Source organism: Fringilla coelebs (genome assembly GCF_963513975.1).
Source record: "Fringilla coelebs genome assembly, chromosome: 21".
Lineage (NCBI taxonomy): Eukaryota > Metazoa > Chordata > Aves > Passeriformes > Fringillidae > Fringilla > Fringilla coelebs.
Window position 1 is genome coordinate 7,824,906 of NC_140047.1, and position 20,635 is coordinate 7,845,540.

Sequence of the window (20,635 nt, forward strand, 5' to 3'; positions counted from 1 at the left end):
TGATCTGCCCTTCCTGTGCTGGCTTTTGGGGCTAATGTTCCCCAAAGCTGCCCTGACAGTGGCTGGAGCTCAGTGACACTGAGCACCTCTCAGGGTCAGAACTTCTTGTTTCAGTCCCTCTGCACCCAAGTTCTGCAGTAGCTACAGTTGGGATTAGGGGGTGACAAGGAGGGCGTTGGGAAGGGCCAGGCTGTCAGCAGGAGCTGAGGTGACAAGGACATTGAAGGTCAGGCATCACGGTCTCGCCCTGGTGAGGAGTCTGGGGCATGAGCGGGGCAGTGGGGCTGTGGCAGGGCTGGTGGTGCCAGGGCAGGGTTCTGTGCTCGCACCAGGGGCTGCTAAGGACAAGATTTTCTCAAACCCTGCTGCTCTGCCCTGGTTTTGCAGGCAGGAGCTGCCTCGTGTAAGAGGCATCTTGACACTAAGCAGAATTTGCTGCCGGAGGGACTTTTCTTAATAGGCAGGAGAGCAGCAACTCGGTGGAGAGCTCTGAGGGACCCTCTCCTCCCTGACGGCTGGCCCTGGACTACAGGCAGTCTCTGGGGACTATCAGCACCCCAGCATCCTGCTGTAACCCTCCAGCCTTGCTGCCTGGCCCTACTGGCACTGCCTGTCCCCTTGTGCCACCCCTGGAGACCCAGCACCAAGCCCTTTCCCTGTGCCCCAGCAAAAGCTGTGTGTGCTCAGGGAAGGGATTTGGTGATTTCTCCTTAAGGCGCCCTCCTCTTCTTCCATTGCATTGGTTGGAAACAGGGATGGGAGATCTAGAGCAGAGCTGGGAGCAGGGCAAACACAGCGTCCCCCCTCCCCAGGGCACCCCCAGCAGCAAAACCCCCCAACATCCTTTTGTCCGAGCAAACCCAGGTGAGACGGAAGGGAAGGACGGGACGGGGTGACCCGCAGCAGGCGGGGGATCCGGTCCAAGCTCTCATCTCCCAAAGCGGAAGGTGAAGCCCCCTTTTTTCCTGTTGTAGCCGTTGAGCTCCTCTGCCAGGTTCCCCAGGGCGCCGCTGCGCTTCTCCCCTCCGCCGGGCAGCAGCTCGGGGCCGCCCCGCCTGCCCGGCCGCTGCCCGGCCCCGGCCGCGCCGAGCCCCCGCAGCTCCCGGGCGATGCTCAGCAGCGCATCCCGCTCCTCCTCGCTTCTCCTCCGCTTCGCCCCTGCCCTCCAGCCGGGACCCCGGCCCTCCGCCGCCGTTTGCAAGCCGGGGCCCAGCAGAGCCCCTTCCCAGGGCTCTCCCGGCTCCCAGCGCTCTCCGGGAGGGAAGCAGGCTCCCAGGCTCAGGAGGAAGAGGCAGGACAGCGAGTAGGGTGCTCTCATCTGGGGGAAGCACAGGAAGGGGAAGGAATGTCAGGGGAGCAGCGAGATGCTCGGACAGAGGCTGAGGCAGCAGCACGGGCTGCCCTGGGCAGTTCCCCATCCCTGCTGCAGCCCCCCAAACCAGCCCTGCCGCCCCCCGAGCACCCAGGATGCTCCTCCTGCAGCCTCCACACCAGCACCCGGCCCAGAGAGGGTCCGAGCTCCCCCCTGCCTTCCCTTCCTCCTCCCACGAAGGCTCAGGAAAAGGAAACAGGTTGTACTACTACTACTACTATTATTATTATTATTATTATTAATTATTATTATTATTATTATTATTGGTATCTGCAGGTATTGCCTTAAAAGCTGCTGCAGGTGCTGGGGGCCAGGCTGTCTGCCCCACGCTTGCCCAGGGGGTTTGTTCCTCACTCCTGCCCCAGACCCAGGTGCACTCAAGCCCTGCCTGCCCTTCCCAGCACCCCTTAGCCCGGAGGCTTCACTTCGGGCTTCACCCCAACCTTTTTCACACCTTGCCCCTGTTCTGCTCTCTCCCTTTTTGCTCCCCGTTGCCCGTCAGGGATCCAAATTTCTGAGTCCCGTCCTGGGGTCTGGGGGTGCTGTGGGTCCCCAGCTGTTTCCCACCAGCCTTTCACTGCTCCCTCGCTGTGCTGCCCATCGAGGCAGGGCTGTAAAGCAGGGACAGACAGACACACGGACACCAGTCACTTACCTCTGCACCTCGGTGCTGCCCAGTGCTGCCTCCCTGGCACCTCTCTGCCCACCCTGGGTCCGGATGAGCGGGACCCGCCTTGGGCCATTAAATAGCCACGGGCGCTGATTGCCGTGTCACCCTTGGGCGTGTGGCCACGCAGAGAGGGGGGTGGGGTCCTCGGGGAGGGAGCTGAAGAGGGGACGGAGGGGACAGGGGTTGGTGGAGCTGCCACAATAGGAAGGCAGCAGCACCACTCATTATCGCGCTGCCTTTGTCTGCTGCCTCATTTGGAGGAGCAGCTGGGAGCTGGCCTTGTATCCCTGGCAGTTGTCAGGGGTGCTGCTGGCATGGAGGGTCTCATCTGGGGGCCCAGGTGTGTCCCCATCATCTGGCTGGTGTGTGCTGTGTGCAGCTGTTGGGGGTCCCACCCATGTTTGTGTGCAGGCACCACTGGAGACCCCTGCGCCCCCAAACCCACCCAGGGCCTGGCCCCACTTGGACATGCCCAAGTGCTCCCACCCTCCCTGGTCAACACACACTGCACCAGGGCTGGGACGTGGTCCCCAAGGCACCCTGCTGTCCCCTCCAGGTCTGTCCTGGGCTGTGGCAGTGGAAGTGAGGGGGCAGCAGGGAGGGACTGGGGCATCGCTCGGTGCTCTGTCCATCGGAGCAGGTCCCCTTGGCACAGACAGCTGCCACCCTCCAGCCCCAGTCCCGGGGCCACCCCAAGGTCCTGCAGGGCCTTGGTTTGGGCTGGAGCCCTGGGAAGTCTCCTCAGCCCCCTGGCTGTCCCCAGTTCTTGTTTTGCAGAGTGGTTTTGGTGTGGTGAGCAAGTCCCCAGGGATGCTGTGCCGTGAGCCTGGCACGGGGAAGGAGCCATCCCCCAGCACAGGGAGGAGCTGCAGTGATTCAGTGTCACTCCCTTTGCTGTCCCTCTGGCCGTGTCCCCGCGCTGTCACAGCTGTCACACGGTGAGTAACGAGGAGATCCTTTTATTAAGGAGTTTAGAAAGTCCACATGTACAGCTTTGGACACACTCACACACGACCTAGACTTCACAGCACTGCTACACACCACGGCCTGGCCCAGGGCTGCTCTGGGAAGGTCCATGGCCACATCCCAGACCCCCGGTCACCCCTGCCCACCCCTTTCCAGGGAGGTGTCACCACGGATGGGTTTAACCTAATCCGGGGCCATGGAGCAATGCTTGAGCTCTTGGGAATAATCCTGGGAAATCCTGTGTCTTGGCATGGATTAAATACCTCTCGTGCAAGTCAAAACAAATCTCTGGGGGTCCTGGGTGACACAGGCAGTTACACAAGGATGTGCTACCAACAAACCAACGTACAATGTTCCCTCCCTGGCACGGCAGAACGCCTGTGGAGGGGGCTGGGGGGGATGAGCCTTCCCACCCGGCACATGGTTCCATGTGCATTCCTGCCCAAAGCATCAGAAAACCCAGCTACGGCTAATCCAGCAAAAAAACTGACTGAAAAGTAAAGATGGGTGCAGGCAGGACCCTTTCCAGAAAGGTCCAGTGGAATGCAGGAACCTCCTTGGCTGTTGTGCTGAGAAATGCCACTGCTGAGTTCCTCCAGTTCCCTTCATTCCAGAAAGGCCTGAGCCACTGCTCTGGGCATGGATGGAGTGCTTAGAGCTGAGTGCCCTTCACTCGGAGCTCTCCCTCACCTGAGGGCTCTGAAGGATCTCTCTGGCAGAGTAAAAAGCTGTGGTGATCCTAATGCATCGTTTGTCCATCTCTCTGTCAGGGCAGACAGACAGCCACTCACCCAGCAGGTGAGAGATCCTGTCCAGCGCAAGATCCGAGGTGGGGAAGGCTTAAAAAAAAGAAGAATCACAGAGGGAAGTACAAACCTGGCACAGTTGGGAAGCTGAGCCTTTGATCTCCCCGTGCTTTAAGCTCCCCTGGAAATGGAGACAGGGGGAGTTTTCCTCCCCTCCTCAGTCCATCTGTCTGTCTGATGGTGTTTCTTGGGGCAGGGCTCTGCTCTGGCACAGGCAGAGAATGATGTAAAGGGTGGCAGGGTCCTGTCTGTCCCCTCCCCTCTCGGTCCAGAGTCTGCTCACATTTGGTTCTCTTTTTTTTTTTTTTTTTGACAAAATCCCCCATTTGAGTCCTTCCAGGGAGCCAGCAGGAGACATCAGTCCCACAGCCCATGGCAGCTCCTGCTTGGGCTGGCTGGTGCTGCTGCCCAGTTATCAGGGCCCTGCAGATGCTAAGCCCCACTCGGGGCTTCTCTTTTGCAAAACCTTAACAGGATTTGAGGAAATGAAAGGCTTTGGATATCTGCAGGTGCCCAGCCAGTGCCACAGCTCAGCCAGGGTGGGAAGGAATGCGGAGCCCAGGCCAGCAGTGAGCAGAGGGGGCTCACTGGGAGATGTGGCTGAGCTGCCCCAAGGGTTTGGGGAAAGGTCACAGCCTTTGGACGGTGAAAGTCTGATGTGAATCCCAGTGGGTCTGGCTGGGAGGGAGGGGCTGTGGAATGCAGGCAGAGCTGTGCTGGGAAGTGAGCCTTCCTCGCCTCCTCCTCTTCCTTGTGGTGCTCCCTGTTTGCCCAGCACTGCCAAAGCAGCTCCACGCTGTGCTCGGTTCTGGGTGTGCGTCCTTGCAGCGCTGTTCTGGCTCACTTTGGGGTGTCCTGACCTGCTGGGAGGCTCCAGGACTCAGGACAGGGACAATGGGGACTAAGGAGCTGGTGGTTGTCCCTCCCCAGCTGCGTTGCTCTTGCAGGGGCAGAGGAGAGCGTTCTGCAGTCCAGAGAAGGAATTGCTGGCACGGTCAGGCTGACCCAGCTGAGCCCTCCCCATCACCAGTAGCACCATGGGGCAGCTGGAGCTGTGGAGCAGCAGCCTCATCCCAGTCCTGGGGGTTTGGGGGGGCCTGGGGTTCCCCATGACAAGTGCCCCCAGCCCCTTGCCAGCTTGGCAAGCCCACTGCCAGGTGTCAGTGCCCAGAGCAGAGGTGACCAGAGGTGCTCAGCCTGCCTGGGCTGCTGCATCCCTCCCTCCCTCCCTCCTTCCTTCCCTCCCTCCAGGCAGCCCCTTTCCTTCCTGCTGGGCACCTCTGCCCAAATACCTGCATCCTCTCTGCCCCAGCCAGGAGCACAGGCCGTGGGTCACACTCTGGTCAGGACACCTGGTCTGGCTGCAGGGGAGCCACGGCAGTGGGAAGCAAAGCTCTGGCAACATCTGTGGGTGCCCAGGAGCCAAAGTCCCCCTCACTGGCAGCAGATGCTCCCCAGGGGCCCCTCAGAGCTGGGCAAGCCCTCGGAGAGGACGGGGAGGATGGCAGTTGAGGGAGTGGGTCTGCAGGGCGCTGGGGCAGGGCAGGGGACCGGGCACGGCGTGGGGTGGGGGGTGGTGCCATCAGCTAATTCTCCTCCCGGATGGGCCGGATCTTCATCTCGGTGAACTTGAGCGAGTACTGCCAGCCGGTCCAGGAGGACCACTCGATGCCGTCGGCGTAGGAGCTGTGGTGGCCGCGGAGGTACTGCCCGTTCAGGTTGGAGGTGTGGCAGTTGCGGTACCACCAGGCGCCGTGGTAGAAAGCGGCGCAGTTGTTCTCAGAGTGGTCGTTGTCCAGGTCCTTGGTGGTGAACTTCATCCCGTTGTGCTTCAGGAAGGAGTCGCCTGTCCCAGGGGAAAGGAGTCCTGGATGGGCACCTCCTGCCCTGCCCTGCCCTGCCCCGTGGGGCTCCCCTGGACACCCCAGTGCGGGTGCAGCCGGTGCCCAACCAGCAGATACCCAACTTCACCCCTCCTCCAGCTCCTCGAGGCCACAGGGACGCAGCCGGTGCTGCTGCCAGAGGACCCTGGAACACCCCAGCCAGGGGTTTTGGTGGCTGTGACACCCCTGGCCCATGTGTCCCCATCGTGCTGCCCCACCTGCTGTCCCTGAGTAGTCGGCGATGGTGATGGGGTACCCGTCCTCCTCGGGGTCCACGGAGAACAGCCCCACCCCGAAGCTGCCGTAGTGGGCAAAGGCGGTGCCGTTGTCGAAGTCCTCCAGGTCGATGCGGAGCTCGTAGCTGCCCTGCACCGTCAGCAGGTGGATCCTCTTCAGCCCTGGCAGAAGGAAAGGGGTGAGTGTGGGGATGGGGAGCCCAAGGCTCCAGCCCATCCCTCCCAGCCCATGCGTGGTGTACAAGGAGGGTCTCGGTGTCCCCTCCGTGGCAAAGGAACCCCCGGAGCTCCCCGGGCTTTGCCAGGACCGAGCAGTGCCAGCCCCACACACCCAGCCAGTGCTCTCCTGTCAGCTTCCCGAAGCCGTCCCGGTAGGCTTCCCAGCCGCGGAAAAAGTTCACGGAGCCGTCCTCCCGCCGCTGGAACACCTGGGGACACACAGAGGGCATCAGCTGCGGGGCGGCACCCGGCACCCCTCCGCTCCCCAGCGGGCTGCTCACCCCTCCCCGACACTGCCGAATTAGCGGCACAAATTAAACCCCGTGGGCTCAGCGATTGCACAGGGAGGAGCTCCCCGGGGAAATGCGCCATCCCAGGGGCGGGTGAGTCCGTTCAGGCAAAACCCTTCACAAACCCTCTGTCTGCAAATGTGAGCAGAGCTCGGGGAACCTCCTTGGGAAGATGTGGGGTGTCCCTGGCGTGGTGGGCACCCTGCAGGCAGGGGTCTGCTCCTGCACGGGGGAGCAGGGACACAGGGGGCACGACCCGAGGTCTGTCCTGCAGCGTGGGTTGCCCAGGTTGCTGTGAGCCCTCCTGCCAACAGTGGGTGCCCAGAACTGTGCAAAAACCCAGCGGGGCTGATTTCTTCCTCCTGGATTTCCTTGCTCTCCTGGGCAGACACCCCATTATAAAACATCATCTCTGTGGCAGCCTCATTAATCTCCCAGAGAAGTTAACTGTGAGGCACTGACTGCCCTGAGCCCCGCAGAGCCCCCAGATCCCAGCCAGATCCCAGGGCTCAACGCAGCTTTTCTGCTCGGAGCCTTTCCCTTTCCCTCTCCCATCTGCTCACCAGCCCGTGTGCCCTGTGTGCTTCATCCCTTTTGTCCGTACTTTTGGGTTTGATTTATTGACAGCGATCCAGAAAATGCTGCTTCATGCCCGACCATTTGAACTTAATTAAGCCTCCAGCCCTGGATTAATTGCATTAAAGTTGGCTGAGCAAGCCTGTCCCTCTCCTACGGAGCTCTGCGCTCCCGAGGCCGTGGTGGGGACAGCTGGGACACTCGGTGACTTGGGCAGAGCCCTCCCAGGCTCTGGCAGCCCCATGCTCAGAGCTGGGCTGTGCTGCCCAGCCGAGCTTCCAGGATTGGGGAATGTGGAGGAGCCCTGAAGCCACCCTGCTTTGCTCCCCTGGCCCCTTCTGCCCTCCCACACCCTGGCCCATGAGGCAGAACCCCCTTGTGAGCCCCTCACTGTCTGCCCTTCCCCAGCTGGGTGTTTTGGGGCTGGGTGTGCTGGCTGAGGCTCTGGCACAGCTCTGATCCTGCTGTACTTACCTTCTAGAATTAGAGCCTTAATTTTTATCCCCGCGTTGAGCGCTTGAGAAGCTGTGGTTAAGCCCATTTAAAGGGGCTTTCTTCAGGCTTGCTGGGAAAGGGGGACAGCGTGGCTGGACAGGGGCCTGAAGCTGCTTTTCCCCAGCCACCACCAGCTCCGTGGCTGGCGTGGGGAAGGCAGTGGCTGCAGCACCGGTGCTCCCTCCTAATCGGCTTTGAGCCACGGTTCTAAATAGGCCAATTGCCTGAGTGGTGCCCAGGGAAGCGTGTGGGACCGGGCTCCCCTGCCTGAGCCTTGGCACGGCTCAGGAATCACCCTGGGAGAAGCCTTCAGTGCCCCTCTGCCCTCCAGGCTCAGCCCCATGGGGCTTTGAAACCGGGTTTGCTGCTGGTGAGTGCTGGAGGTCCTGCATCCTCCCGAGTCTCCTGCTCCATCCTCATCATCCCTCGTGCATGGTCCCCTCTGTGCCTCTTTTGTGCACCCTCCAGGGCTGTGGGAGCCTCCTGATCCCCCTCTGTGGGTGCTGGGGGCACCAGTGACCCGCAGGCTCCTGTGCTCCAGCCCTGCCTCACTGCTCTTTTCCTCCTCATCAAATATGCATCACCCCCCTCTTAAGCAAAAAGGATTTCTCTCCCTTCTTTAAAGGCAAGGCTGAAATATTTATCTCCCTCATTCTCTGCCTCCCCCAGTTGCCCCTGTGGGGCAAGGACAGGCTCCTGCAAAGCCACAAACCCAGAAAAATGGGTTAAAAGCAGAGAAAAGTGGGAGCACCAACCTGTGCCTGCCGTGGCACTGCCAGCTTCCTCTCCCTCAGCTCCACCAAACTCCTGGTGGGCTTGAAGCTCCCAGTGTGGGGATGTGCTCAGCCATCCCTTCACCACCACAGAGCTCAGGCTCCTGGTTCAGTTTTGGCAGCCATGGCACAGAGCCCTGCAGCCCAGGGTGTCCTCTGAGCCCTGTCACAGCAGGGATCAGCCAGGGAGGAAGCTCTGAGCAGGGCAGAGCTGGGCCCCAGGAAGTGCCAGTCCCACGGGACAGCCTTTGCACACCCCAGCTGGCAGCTCTGCCGTGCCAGGAGCTGCTCCTGCCCGGCCCTGCCAGCAGAATTGCCTTGTCCCTGTTTGTTGTGACATGTAAACCACATCTCTGGAAACAGGACATGTTTCTGTGGCTCCTCTCCACCCCTGCCTGTGGTTTATCCCAGCCCAGTGTCTGCTCAGCCCCATCCCTCGCCAGGACCCCTCCAGCAGGGGCTGACCAGGCTGGTGAGGCTGTCCCCACCACTGTCCCAGCACAGCAGGTACCCCTGAAGCTGGAAGCTGTCACTTAATGTCACCACAGCCCTTGTCCTGCTGGCACAGCCTTTTCTCCTGCTTTCTTTGCCTTTCCCACCATTTCCCAATGCGTGCTGCACATGGAGGGGATGCTGAGGAGCTGAGGTGCTGATCCCAGGGGATTTTGCCCCAAATGAGGACAAAGGAGGCTCAGAGGCACTGGGAGGAGCGTGGGGCATTTGCAAAGACATTCTGAAGACAACATCATGTGAAAAGGCAACTCTCTGAGCCCTCCTGGGCTGCTGGGCTCCCTTGACCTCTGCCATGCCATCATGGCTTTGGGAAGGGCCAGAGGTGAGTGTCAGGGGCAGAGCTGGGCTGGGCAGTGACAGGGCAGCCACTGCAGCCCCAGGCAGTGCTGGGCACAGGATGTGGGTGCTCCCATCAGCACAGGTGGGACTGACCCAGATCCACATCCCCAGCAGCAGAAACCTGGCCCTGCTGCTGCTGGGCAGGACCGAGGGGGGATAAAGAACCCTGCCTGGCTCAGCCTTCCCCAGGATGGGGACAGGCAGCAAGCAGGACCCAGGCTCTGCAGGTCAGGCTTTGGGGACAGCGAGGTCCTGAGCTCTCCCCCTGCCCTGGGTCCCTGTGGCCTCTGAGCTGCCCAGGCAGCCCAAAGCTGAGCTCAGCAGCTCCCAAGCTCCCGAGTCAAAATTGATTCAGCTGCTGCCATCGCTTCCACCCACCCACCCACATGCAAATAAGCCCAAATGTCAGGAGTAATCGCTCCAGAGAGGAGGAAGGGAAGGGAAGGGAAGGGAAGGGAAGGGAAGGGAAGGGAAGGGAAGGGAAGGGAAGGGAAGGGAAGGGAAGGGAAGGGAAGGGAAGGGAAGGGAAGGGAAGGGAAGGGAAGGGAAGGGAAGGGAAGGGAAGGGAAGGGAAATGTCCCAGGCTCTGCCCCACAGCACCCAGCTGTGCCATGGCTCACCTGGAGCCTGGATCAGGCAGTGCCCCCCCAGCCCCCCGGAGATGGCTGAGACAATCCAATCCCTGCACCCAAGGGGCTGGAGGCACGTTTGGGACCCTCTGCTGCAGAGCAGCCCCAACAAACAGGAGCCTGGGAGGGCACCCTCAGCCCAGCCCTGGCTGTCTCTGGGTTCCTGCTGTGGCTCCCGGCCCCCTCAAGGCAGGGCAGAGCCCAGGGGTCTGTGCCACTGCCCTCGCAGACCCTCACCCTGCTGCCGGGCTTAGAATCCCTCGCTGTGCCCCCTCCCCAGCCCAGCCGGGCCCTCCCGCCTGCAGCAGCTTTAAATAAGCCTCTGAGTGCCTCGCTAATCACCTTGGGCTGCTCTTCAGGCTCGGCTGGGGCTGGCAGAGGCTGTGCAGACTCTGCACGGGGTTTGCAAGGACCCTCTGCACCTTGGGGAGCCAGAAGGGCTCCCCTCTGTAAGCCCCCAAGAGCTGAGGTCCCCGGCTGTGCTGTGCCTCAGTTTCCCCACTGGAGCTGCTGGTACCACCCCAGGTTCCTCCTGCCCTGGGTGGGCTCTCGGAGGCTCTCACCAGCCCCCGAGGGCAGGGGGGCTAAGCTCCCTCCCGGCCCTGCTCAAAGCTGCTTAGGGCAATCAGATCGCGGGGATTTGTTTCCTAGAGCGCCCAGCTGGAGGGTGCTGGCCAGCTCGGCTCTCCCCGTGTCCTCCGGGCAGAGGCTGCCTGCCCACCGCTCCTGCTGAGACCCCTCCGGCTCCTGGGACCCCCTCTCTGCCCTCCCGGGCAGGGGGAGCTGCTGACCCCCAGCTGCTCCCTGGGCAGTGGCAGAGCCGTGTCCCCCCCTGCTCCCTGTCCCCATTGCTGTGATTATGGCCCATCGCAGCTGCCTGGCAGAGGCAATCGGACAGGGAGTGAATCAGCAGAGCTCTCGAGGCGCCCCAGGCACCCCGGCCTTAAATGAGGCCAAATGCCCGGGTTTGGGGTCTGCCCTGAGCCCCAGCACTGCCTCGCTGGGTCCACAGGGCAAAGCACAGCCACAGCCCAGCCCTGCTGAGAAGGACAAATTCCAGAGGTAGCACCCAAGTCCCTGCCCGAGCCCCCCTCCAGCTCCAGCCCAGCTCCCCAGTCCAGGGCAGGCACCGGGCTCCAGCTCAGGGCTCTGCCTGGCACCACTGGGCAGCTCTGGGTGCAGAGCCAGGCCCCCCTTACGCTGATTGCCCTTCCTGGTGACACCTCCAAGTGTCCAAAGTGACATCTCCCCCGCCCAGCAGGGCCAGCCCGTGGCCAGCAGTGCCATCAGCCCGTGTCCCCAGCGCGGTGGCAGCTCACCGTCCAGCCGCCCCCGTCCGTGGTCATGTCACAGTAGACCTGGAAGCCATCAGGGTAGTGTGTGGGGAAGATGGAGTAAATCCCATCCTCCTGCTGTCCACTCACATAGATGTCAAAGCAGTCTCGGGGCCGGGAGCCTGCGGCGTGCCGTTGGGATGGGGTGGGATGAGGGGAAAGCTGGTTAATTAATGGTCTAATTTAATGTCTTGCCATTTCTTCCAGGCTCCCAACCTTGCTTCCAGCTCTAGTTGCCGGCTTGGTGCTGCTTTGCTCTTTCCCTCCCTTCTCCTCCGATGCTCGGGGTGAGCAGTGCCAGGGGGATGCCACCACCGTGGGGATCCCCCAGCAGCTGGCAGGGACTGACCTCATGTCCCTGTGAGATGGCAAGGGCAAGCTGGGACCCAGTCAGGGACAAGGCACAGCCAGTGCCCAGGGAGGCTGTGGGCATGTGCTCCCAGCTCCAGGACAGGCTCCCTCAGCTGCATCCCAACCCAACGCTGAGGGACGTGACTGTTCATCCCGGGCAGGGCCACCCTCCTCACCCGACAGAGGTGAATGCTGTGCCTGCTCCCCGCCACCCTCTGTGGGAGCAGATGGGTGTGAAGGGGCTTTGGGGCTGGTTTATGGACAGCTGGGAGCTGCACGGTGAGAACTCCCCCTCCCAGGACACACCTTTCCCTCTCCCTCCTCCTCGACCTCCTCCCCAGCCCCTGCACTGTTTTAAATCCCTTCTCCAGGAGGGTTTGCTCCATGCTGGGTGGTTTCTCCCTCCCCCGAGCATCCCCGGGCACATCCCTCTCCCCGGGGGCTGGCAGGGATGCCTCTCACCGTTGGAGCAGCCCCGGGGCCGCGCTCCCCTGGCCGGGGCTCGCTGCAGGTCAGCCTTGAGCCGGGGCCGGGCTCCGCCGCGCTCCTTCTGCAGCGAGTCCAGCACGTCGCTGACAGAGCTCACCAGCCGAGCCATGTTGGTCTGGCTCTCCGACAGCAGCTGCGGGCAGGGGACACGTGGGGGACACACAATTGTGGTGAAATGGTTAAATCCCTTCCACATCCCAGCCCCTTGACCACTCTGCTCAGCAAGGCCGGGGGGTGGGAGGTGGGGACATAAATCCACTGCAGATCCCATAAAACCTGTTGCTTTATCTCTGATCTCTGCTGCTTTTTGGCAGGGGTCAAGGTCCAGATAATCACCTATTGTCACCAGGGAGGAGAAATCCCCAAACCTGGGTGCAGTGGTGCTGCAATCCCTTGGGACAGAGAGCACCTCTGGGCAGAGGACAGGATGACGGAGGCGGCAGGAATAGCCGTGTCCTGAGGCAGCTCTTATCATCCCCTGAGGTGACCCAGGCTGGGACAGTGACACGGGGTGGCTGTGGCAGAGCATCAGGATGGGGAGAGAAGCGAAGCAGCGAGAAAGAAGCAGCTCTGGGCAGAGGGAGTTGAGTACCAGGAGGGTCAGGCATGGAGCACCCAGCCATGCCCTGCATCTTGCTATGGCACCTGGCAGACCCCTGGCATACTGAGGTAAGCATTTCCACACAGCTCATTGGCTGGGAAATTTTGGGGACTGTAAAGAGGGGGGACTGATTGCTGCATGAACTGCCCTTGAGAAGGTTCTGGGCTTGGCTTTGTCTGGAGCTCCCAAACTGGACCTGGAGCTGGGACACCCACATGTGGGGTGCAGCCTGAGGTGGCTGGCACTGGGGTGGTTTGGCAGGGAGACACTTCCCAGCTTCCAATTCCAAAGGTTGCCTTAAACCTCCACTCCTTCTCCTGAAGCTCTCCCCTGGATGCTGCAGGCAGGGGCTGGGAGCAGCCATGCCCCCAGGGACATTGGGACAGAGAGTTCCACCCCCGGGGAGCCCTGCCTGGCGCTGCCAGCCCTGGCTCACCTGGATGAGCCTGCCCTGCTCTCCCTGCAGGGCGCTGAGCTCCTGCCCCATGGCGCTGTGCCCCTTCTTGAGGCCGTCGCAGTCAGCGCGCAGCTGCGCGGCGTGGCTCAGCAGCTTGGCCACCTCGTCCGCCACCGTCACCAGCAGGGCCTTCTGCTGGCTCTTGGTGGCCTTGGCCTCGGCGTCGTGCTCGGTGAGGGCGTGCAGCAGGGAGCTCTGCAGCCCCTCCAGGCGGCCCAGGGCGCCGGCAGCGCTGGGGCAGTTGGGGTCGATGAAGATGTTGATGCGGGAGCTGTCGGCTTTCTCGATGGTCACCAGCGCGTTGGCCTCCTCGGGGTTGGTGCTGATGACGGGAGGTGACTCGGTGACGGGCGTGTGGTAGTGGTTCATGAAGAGGATGGCCCCCGTGACTGTCACCGCCAGGAGCACGGCCACCGAGAGCAGGACGGTGCACAGGATGTAGCCGCAGCTCATCCTCTGCGGGCAGACACAGACACGCCATCAGCACAGCCCCATCCCCTCGCCCCGGGGGCAGGCTCTGCGCGGGGTTTGGGGTCTGGCAGTGACATTGGCCATTGCTGAGGAGGGAGGGTGGGGTCCCCAGGGGGCCCTGCAGGGACACGGAGGCCACGGGCGAGCACTGAGTGAGCAGAGAGCCGAGCCCGCCGGGGAGCGGGCTATGAAATAATAACGAGAGCGAAGGCGCGGCACCGCCGGCTCCCGTGGCATGTTTTATTTACAGCCCTGATCCTCGGCTGGAGCAGCCCTGGCTCCCCAGGAGATGTGTGTGGGACTCCCTGCTGCCCTGGGCACAAATGTGGGGAGGAAAAGGGAAAACACCTCGTGTCCCTCACAGCGGGACTGCAGGGAGAGCAGCACGGGTGGCTGTGGGGCAGTGCTGGGGTCACGCTGCCCTGAGTAATGTGGGGACAGGGAAGCTCCCAGCTATGGCAGGCAACTTATCTTCATCCCCCTTGTCACCTCATTTCTTGCTGGAGGGGCACCCAAAGCCTTTGGATCAGTCCCAGAGCCTCCTGGCAAGGGAGAGTTGCTGTGGGAAAGGTCTCTGAGCCCCCCAGTCCCTCTGGCAGCTCTGCTGCTGCTCAGACCCATGGGCTCAGCCCGTGGCACCTGCTCCATGCCCAGCAGGAGCCTTTTCTCCCTGCAAAGCCTCAAGTGCCAGCACAGTCAGTGCAGAGCGGGTGAGCTGCCACCCGATCCCCTCGGCTCCCGGTCCCCCTCCCCTCCTCGTTACACCTGCAGGACAGAGGCTGTGATTTCCCCCTGACCCTGGCCACAGCTGTCACAAGGAATTGCAGGGCTGGCAGCAAACTGCAGATTCAGAGAGACAAAGACTACTTCCCCCAGAAACGAGGGGAAAATTGCTGCATCTGCAAAGATTTCCCAGGCCTGTCCCCTCCCGTGCACATCTATCTGGAGTGACACCTTCCTTCAAGCACCCTTCATTTCACTCCCTCTCACGCAACCATTTGCATTAAGGTGACCCCACAGCTGCAGCAGGGCTGCCTGGGGGGCTGAGGATGCCCCACCAGCCCCAGGGTGTGCTCTGGCTTTCTCCCCCTCTCCATGGAGTGAGGCTGCAGATCAAACAGCGCTGCACTGAATGGGAAGCCACCTGCAGGGACCTCTGTGAGGAGACAGCCCCAGGCTCAGCCCCTCAGAGCAGGTTAAAAGGAGATGTCAAAGGCAATAAGGGAAACTCTGGGGTTGAGGAGTTGCCTGGTGTGTGTAGACACAGAGCCCTGCTTGGGGGCACAGGGGACACCCAGGAGCAGCAGGATGGTGGCAGACAGAGGTGGGAGATGCCCCTTGCTCAGATCCTTATGTGGACACCCAGGAGCTGGGCTCAGCTGGGCCCCTCAGTGCCCTGCCAGCACAGAAGGGACAGGAGGGGTGGCTGCTGTCCAAAGGCCAATGTCAGGTGGTTTGGGCTCTACAGGGTGAGCAGGGATCCTGTCCCCATGGTTGTCCTGGCTGTGACAACACCCTCATCCCCAGGACTGTGTGCCCTCCCACCCTGCTCCCCACAATGCTGCCATGCCCAGCTGGAGGGGCACATGGAGGAGCTGCAGGGCCCAGGGGTCCCCTCTGAGCAGTGAGAGCTCCCAGAACAGAGCCACGAGTGGATGAGGCTCCACTTCCCACGGCCACACAAATCCCTGTGGGCTGTAACACACCAAAACCTCGCAGCTCTGCCCGGCTGTACCACCACACCAGGAGCTGTATCCAGCTGTTTTCCAGCCTTCAAGCCCCAGAATCACTGCCCTCCCACCAGGAACAGGAATTGGGGGCCAATCCCCCTCCAAAGGGATCCCCTCTGTGTGCGACTGCAGGATCCTGAGTGGCAGCAGCTTCAGGAGTCCCACGGCATTTTGCTGGCAGGTTGGTTGTGTTACCTGGCAACCTGCAGTGGGGAGAGGAGGCAAACTCAGCCCGTGGCACCAACAGCACTCCAAACTGGGGTGGGGGTCCCCCCAAGACCCTCCAGCAAAGCAGCACTGCAGCAGGGTGCCCAGCTGCTGGCATGGGACCCTGCAGATACCCCCTGCCACACACTCCTGCCTCACCATGACCATGGCTCTCATGATCCATAGGGTTCCTGCTGTCTGTTCCATGGCCTCAAGCTCCTGGAATTCTTGCCAAGACTTTTGGACAGCTGTAAGACATCCCCCTGCCCTGGTTATTGATGTTCCCCTGGGGATATCCCTTGGGCTGGAGGTCCCAGTGTCTTCAAATCACTCCTGCCTTAGGAGAGAAATGACTGAGTGATGCTTGGGATGAGCAGACCTTCACTTGCAAACCTGCTCTGGAGCCTGGAGGGAGCCCCAGGCAGGATCTAAGGGATGGTTTTGTCCCTGGTGAGTCAGGGTCTCCATGCCCTGCCCTGGCACAGGCAGTAGATCTATAGCTGGTCACCCATGGGGGCCGGGTCCTTGGTGACCCAGCCACACTTTGTGAGCAGCTCTGGACCCCATGAGGACCCTCAAAGCAGCCCCCAGCCCCCTCAGCCAGCCTGGCTGTTCTGGGGATGGAGACAAGCAGCCCCAGCACCTGCAGCCTGTGGGAAGGGAAGGGAAGGACACGAGCCAGCTCGTCCCAGGGCACCCAGAGGTGGCTGGTCCCTGGAGAGCGTGGATGGAGAGTGGTGGCAGGAGAGGCTGAGCTCTGCCCTGGGAGATGCTCTAAGATGAGGAGGTCCCCTTTGCTCCTGCCATAAAAAATCCCTGCTCCTCTCCAGCTCAGCAGACTGAGGGGTGGCAGGCAGTGGTCCTGCAGCCTGGCTGCTCTGCCCCCGGGCTGTGCCCTCAGCCAGGGACGAACCAGAACCTGTGTTCTGCTTCCCAGGCAGGTGGACACCGAGGTTTGCATGGCCCAGGCTCAGCTGCTGGTGCAAACTTTAGTCCAGGCACCCGCACCTTCCTGCCGGGGTCCACCCAGCGCCGCAGGCGCCCCAGGGCAGCGAGGGTCTGTTCCCTCCCGGCACCTATCGCTCATTCAGAGCTGCCTGAGCAGCTCAGTTTGCATCCTTGCTCTGCTCCCCCGCTCCGTCCCTGTCCACCCTGGCTGCCCATCCCGCCCTGCCTGGCTCGGGGCTGCAGCCGCCGTCCCCTCGCCTCGGCCGGGGCTGTGTCCCCGCCGCCCCCCGCGGGCACGGAGCGGCTGAACTGAATCCCGCTCCCGTTTTCCTGCTCTCCTCCGTCACCCAGAGCCTGCCTGAGACCGCTGCCACGGCACGCCACGCTCTGCGGATGGGGAAGAGGAGAGGAGAGAGGACGGGGAGGATGGCGAGCGCACCGGAGCCGCTCTGTGGGTGAGCACACAGCGGGCTGGGCTTGGATTCCTCCGGAGCTTGCGGGAGCTGGGACCGCAGCACAGGCTGCACGGCAAACTGTGCATCCTCTGGAACCCACCGTGAACCATCCGGCCCCGCGCTGCCTTGTCCAGCCCCCCACGGCTGGTGGGGCTGGATCCATCCTGCCCGGCTCGCCCTCGGGGGCACAAACCCGGGGGGATGGCAGCTCCAGACGGATGGCACTGCTCGAATCCCTGCGTGCAGGGGCTGTGCACAGGGACGGAGCTCTGCCAGGGAGGGGAGGGCAGGCTGGTTTCTCTCGGGGGGTCAGGGGTCTGCCGGGGTGCGCAGCCCCCCTCCAGTGAGGCGCGGGAGCTGCTCGCAGGAGGGAGAAGTCAGGCAGAGCCTCTCCTGCCTTGCTGCGGGTGTCAGGGGACAGGAAAGTGGCGGACCGGGGGTCGAGCGTCCCTCGGCTGCTCCCCCGGCTCCTGGGTGCCGAGGAAGGGCAGCGCTGCCAGTTCTCGGTCCTTTCCCTTCACTCTCAGGCACGCTGGAGATTTGCTGTCCTCCAGCTCTTCGCAGACAGGTTTGGCCCTACTCAGCACTCCTTCTTCCCACCCTGCCCGCGCTCAGCGTGCATCCATGCCTGTGCCTATCCCTAGAACTGTCCGGGGCCAGGTTGGATGGCGATTTGAGCAACCTGCTCTAGCGGAAGGCGTCCCTGCCCGTGGCAGGGGGGTTGGAACCGGGTAATCTTTAACGTCCCTTCCAAGCCGAGCCATCCTGGGCTTCTCGGGCTCGCTGCCTGCTCGGCCGTGCTCGGGGGCCGGCGGCCGGGCTGGCGGAGCTGCCACACGTGCAGCGGGATGTGCAAACGGGCTCCGGCACGTGCCGGATCCCCCGCGTGTCACCGCAGGCTCTGCCGCCGCTCCACCGCACCCCGCCGCAGCGCCGGCCTCCCCCCAAAACCCAGCGGGGCTCCTGCAGGCTAAGAGCCGGTCCGGCGGCCGGGAGCCCCCGAACCGGGAGGGATGAGTCCGGCTGCAGCGCGGAGCTGAGATGCCAAATCCCTTTTAAAGGGTTATTTAAGCAGTTTAGAGCGTGTAGCGGTTCAGCAGAGGCGTGTGGCAGCCCCGGAGCATCGCCCGCTGCCCCAGCCCGGGGCAGCCCCGGGGCTGGGTGGGAGCCTGGCCGCAGGTTAATTAACGCGTTGATTGGGAGGGGGGTGAGGAGGTGCAGCCCGGGGGGCTTCGCACGGCGGGGACGGGGGGGGCAGCTCGCCACGCTGGGGAGAAAAGCTCGCTGGGGACACTGGGGGGTCGCTGGGACCCCCGGGCTGGGTGACCCCTCCCCGCCCCCCTTGCCCCCCGCCCCGTACCTGTGATTTCTCCTGCTGCCCATCCTCAAGTTGCGAGGCTCCTCCCACGGTTTTCCAACGCTCGTTCCCCATCGCGCCGCCAACTTCCAGCCCAAGTAAGTGCCCGGACCCCCACAAGCCCCCCCAAACCTCCTCCCCGGCGGCGCAGCCCCCGGCCCGCCCGCGCTGCCCGACTGGCCGCGGCGGAGGACGGGCGGCGGCGGCGGCGGAGGAGGAGGAGGAGGAGGAGGAGGGAGGGAGGAAGAGGAGGGAGGGAGGACACGGGCACGGACACGGGGGTGGATCTTCCCTCCCCGCCCGCCCCGACCCCCCCCGGGGCTCCCCCGGCCCCGCTCCGGGCACCCCGCCCGGTGATGCCCTGGGGGATCTCCCCGCCCCCCCCAGCACCGCCCGCCGCCCCCCGGCCGCCCCAATCATTCCGGACCCGGACCCCGACCCCCCCTCCAGCCCCGGGCTCCGCAGCTGCCCAGATGTGGCAGCACAGCTGGAGGAGCGGCAGCAGGTAAGGCGGGGGCTGGTACCAGCGGGATCGGGGGTGCTGCAGGGGCCCGGGGGGGAGAGCGGGGGGTGCCCCCGGAACCCGCTCACCCTTTCCCAGAGATACGCCCCTACATCCTCCAGGGGAACGCCCCGAGCTGGTGGGGCTCAGTCCCATCGGTGGGCAGGGATGGGCAGGGTGCTGGGCGGGGGGGCGGAGAGGGCGGCATTGGCATCGCCACCCCCCAAACCTTTGTGCCCAAGGGTAGCCCAAGTGCTGGGAGGCTCTCTGAGCAAATCCCAGCGCGCTCCGCGAAGCTGGTGCTGGCGGGGGGCGAGGCAGCAGCCGCCCCCACCTCCTCCAGGGTCACAGCGATGCCCAAAGCCCAGCGCTCCCAGCCCAAAGCCGTGGCGCTGGCCCTGCGTGCCAGGGCTCCCTCCCGGCCCGATGTGCCGCCACTCCCGTGTGGATGTGGTTTTCCTTCCCATAGCTTTGCCGCACCTCCCGTAAATCTTTTATTTGCCACTTGTCTGACCTGCGGGCAGGAGCGTAGCTGAGAGGTTCAGAGGAGCATCGTGAGAGCAGTGATGGCTCAGAGCTGCTTCTATCCGGCTGGGGGGAGGCTGAGTTCTCTCTCCAGGCTGAGAATCCCCCGGGAAACCTCCTGGGCAGCCCTGCAGCCCCTTGTCCTGCAGCAGGAGGCTGTCCCCTGGGCACCCCCAAACCCCCCTGGGTCTCTGACCCTGGAGCTCAGCCCCAGTCGCGACCTCCAGCAGCTCCCATGAGGCTTCCCTGGGGTGGGCGCTGCCACCCTGCGGGGCAGGTGTGGCACTGGGCTGGCAGGTTGCATGTGGGGGACAAGGTGTTCAAGCACCTTGTCTCCAGGGCACACACCCTATTTTGGGAAGAGCTGGATGAGTGCTGGGCTGGCAGATATTCCCAAAGAGCTCTCTGGAGCAGGGAGGGGGGCACAGGCGTTGTCTCAAGCCATCGGTTCCCGTGTGTATGAGTGGGGTGTGTGCATTGTCTCCCGGCCAGGTGCAAATCCTGCCTTTGGCTGCAGAGATGTTTTGTGTGGATTTACCGGGCGATGCTCGTGGCTGGCAGCCCAGCTCCTTCCCCATGGACGCTTTTCAAGGACTCCCCTTGGCAGCTGAGCCCGGCCAGCTCGTGCCACTGGTGCTCGGTGTGCCCGCACCAGCCGGGCTCAGCTCCCTGCTCCGCTCACCCGCGCTGGAAGCGGGAGGCGCTGGCCCCCGGGAAGCTGTTTAAGCTGAACTCCAAACAATAAAAACTTATCATTAAAAAGAAATGCATCTTGGCTTCATGTGGCCTGGCAGCACGGGGAGGAGTGATTCAGTGGCTTGTCAGCCCTGGGCGTTAGGCACGCCGAGCTGCACAACTGGACACTCTCCAAGTCCAGCAACTCATTTTCTGCAGATGGAGCCGGGACCGTGCAGCGGGCTGACGCTTAATTTGCAATCCAACATACCTTGACATAACCCACAGCCGAATCGCGGAGGTGGTGCGGGATGGGATCCTGGGAGCCTGCTGGCCGGGCTGTGCCAGCGGGGCTGGCCCCTCGCAGCCCTGCCGTGTGTGGGGTGTCCCCACTGCACCCTGACACCGGGCTGCCCCAGAGGGTGCGGGGTCCGGCTCGGCCCCAGGGCTGCCCCCAGTTGCCGGTCTCCAAGGCATGCGGTGAGCAGGATGGAGGTTCCCGCCCTGGCAGAGGGGTCCGTGGTTTTGGGAGCTTGAGTGATGCTCAGGGTGAGCCCTGCCCGGACCAGGGCCAGCAGGGACCCTGGCCTGGCTCATCACTGACTCACGTTGAGCCGTGCCACCTCCGGTTACTGGTCGTAGAGTCCGGCTGTAGCTGTGGAGCTGGGACATGAGAAGGGGCGTCCATGGCCAGCTCAGACCCACGGCCCCACAGCCCTGGACCCGGCTCCACAGGCTCGGGGTGCACCTTGTCTTGGGCACACGG

At 63.1% G+C, this 20,635-nt stretch overlaps 2 protein-coding genes across 2 annotated transcripts; both read right to left on the minus strand.

The window, feature by feature from the left end:
• Positions 1–928: 928 nt before the first annotated feature.
• Positions 929–1,318, minus strand: QRFP (pyroglutamylated RFamide peptide; the record flags this gene model as incomplete). The annotated part of the gene is made up of 1 exon (XM_084219728.1): positions 929–1,318. One exon carries the CDS (start codon positions 1,316–1,318, stop codon positions 929–931), a length of 390 nt encoding a protein of 129 aa, XP_084075854.1.
• A 4,082-nt stretch (positions 1,319–5,400) lies between these two features.
• On the minus strand, positions 5,401–18,242 carry FIBCD1 (fibrinogen C domain containing 1; the record flags this gene model as incomplete). The annotated part of the gene is made up of 7 exons (XM_084219790.1): positions 5,401–5,660; positions 5,916–6,095; positions 6,265–6,361; positions 11,087–11,223; positions 11,915–12,074; positions 12,979–13,455; positions 18,171–18,242. 7 exons carry the CDS (start codon positions 18,240–18,242, stop codon positions 5,401–5,403), a joined length of 1,383 nt encoding a protein of 460 aa, XP_084075916.1.
• Between the last annotated feature and the right edge of the window lie 2,393 nt (positions 18,243–20,635).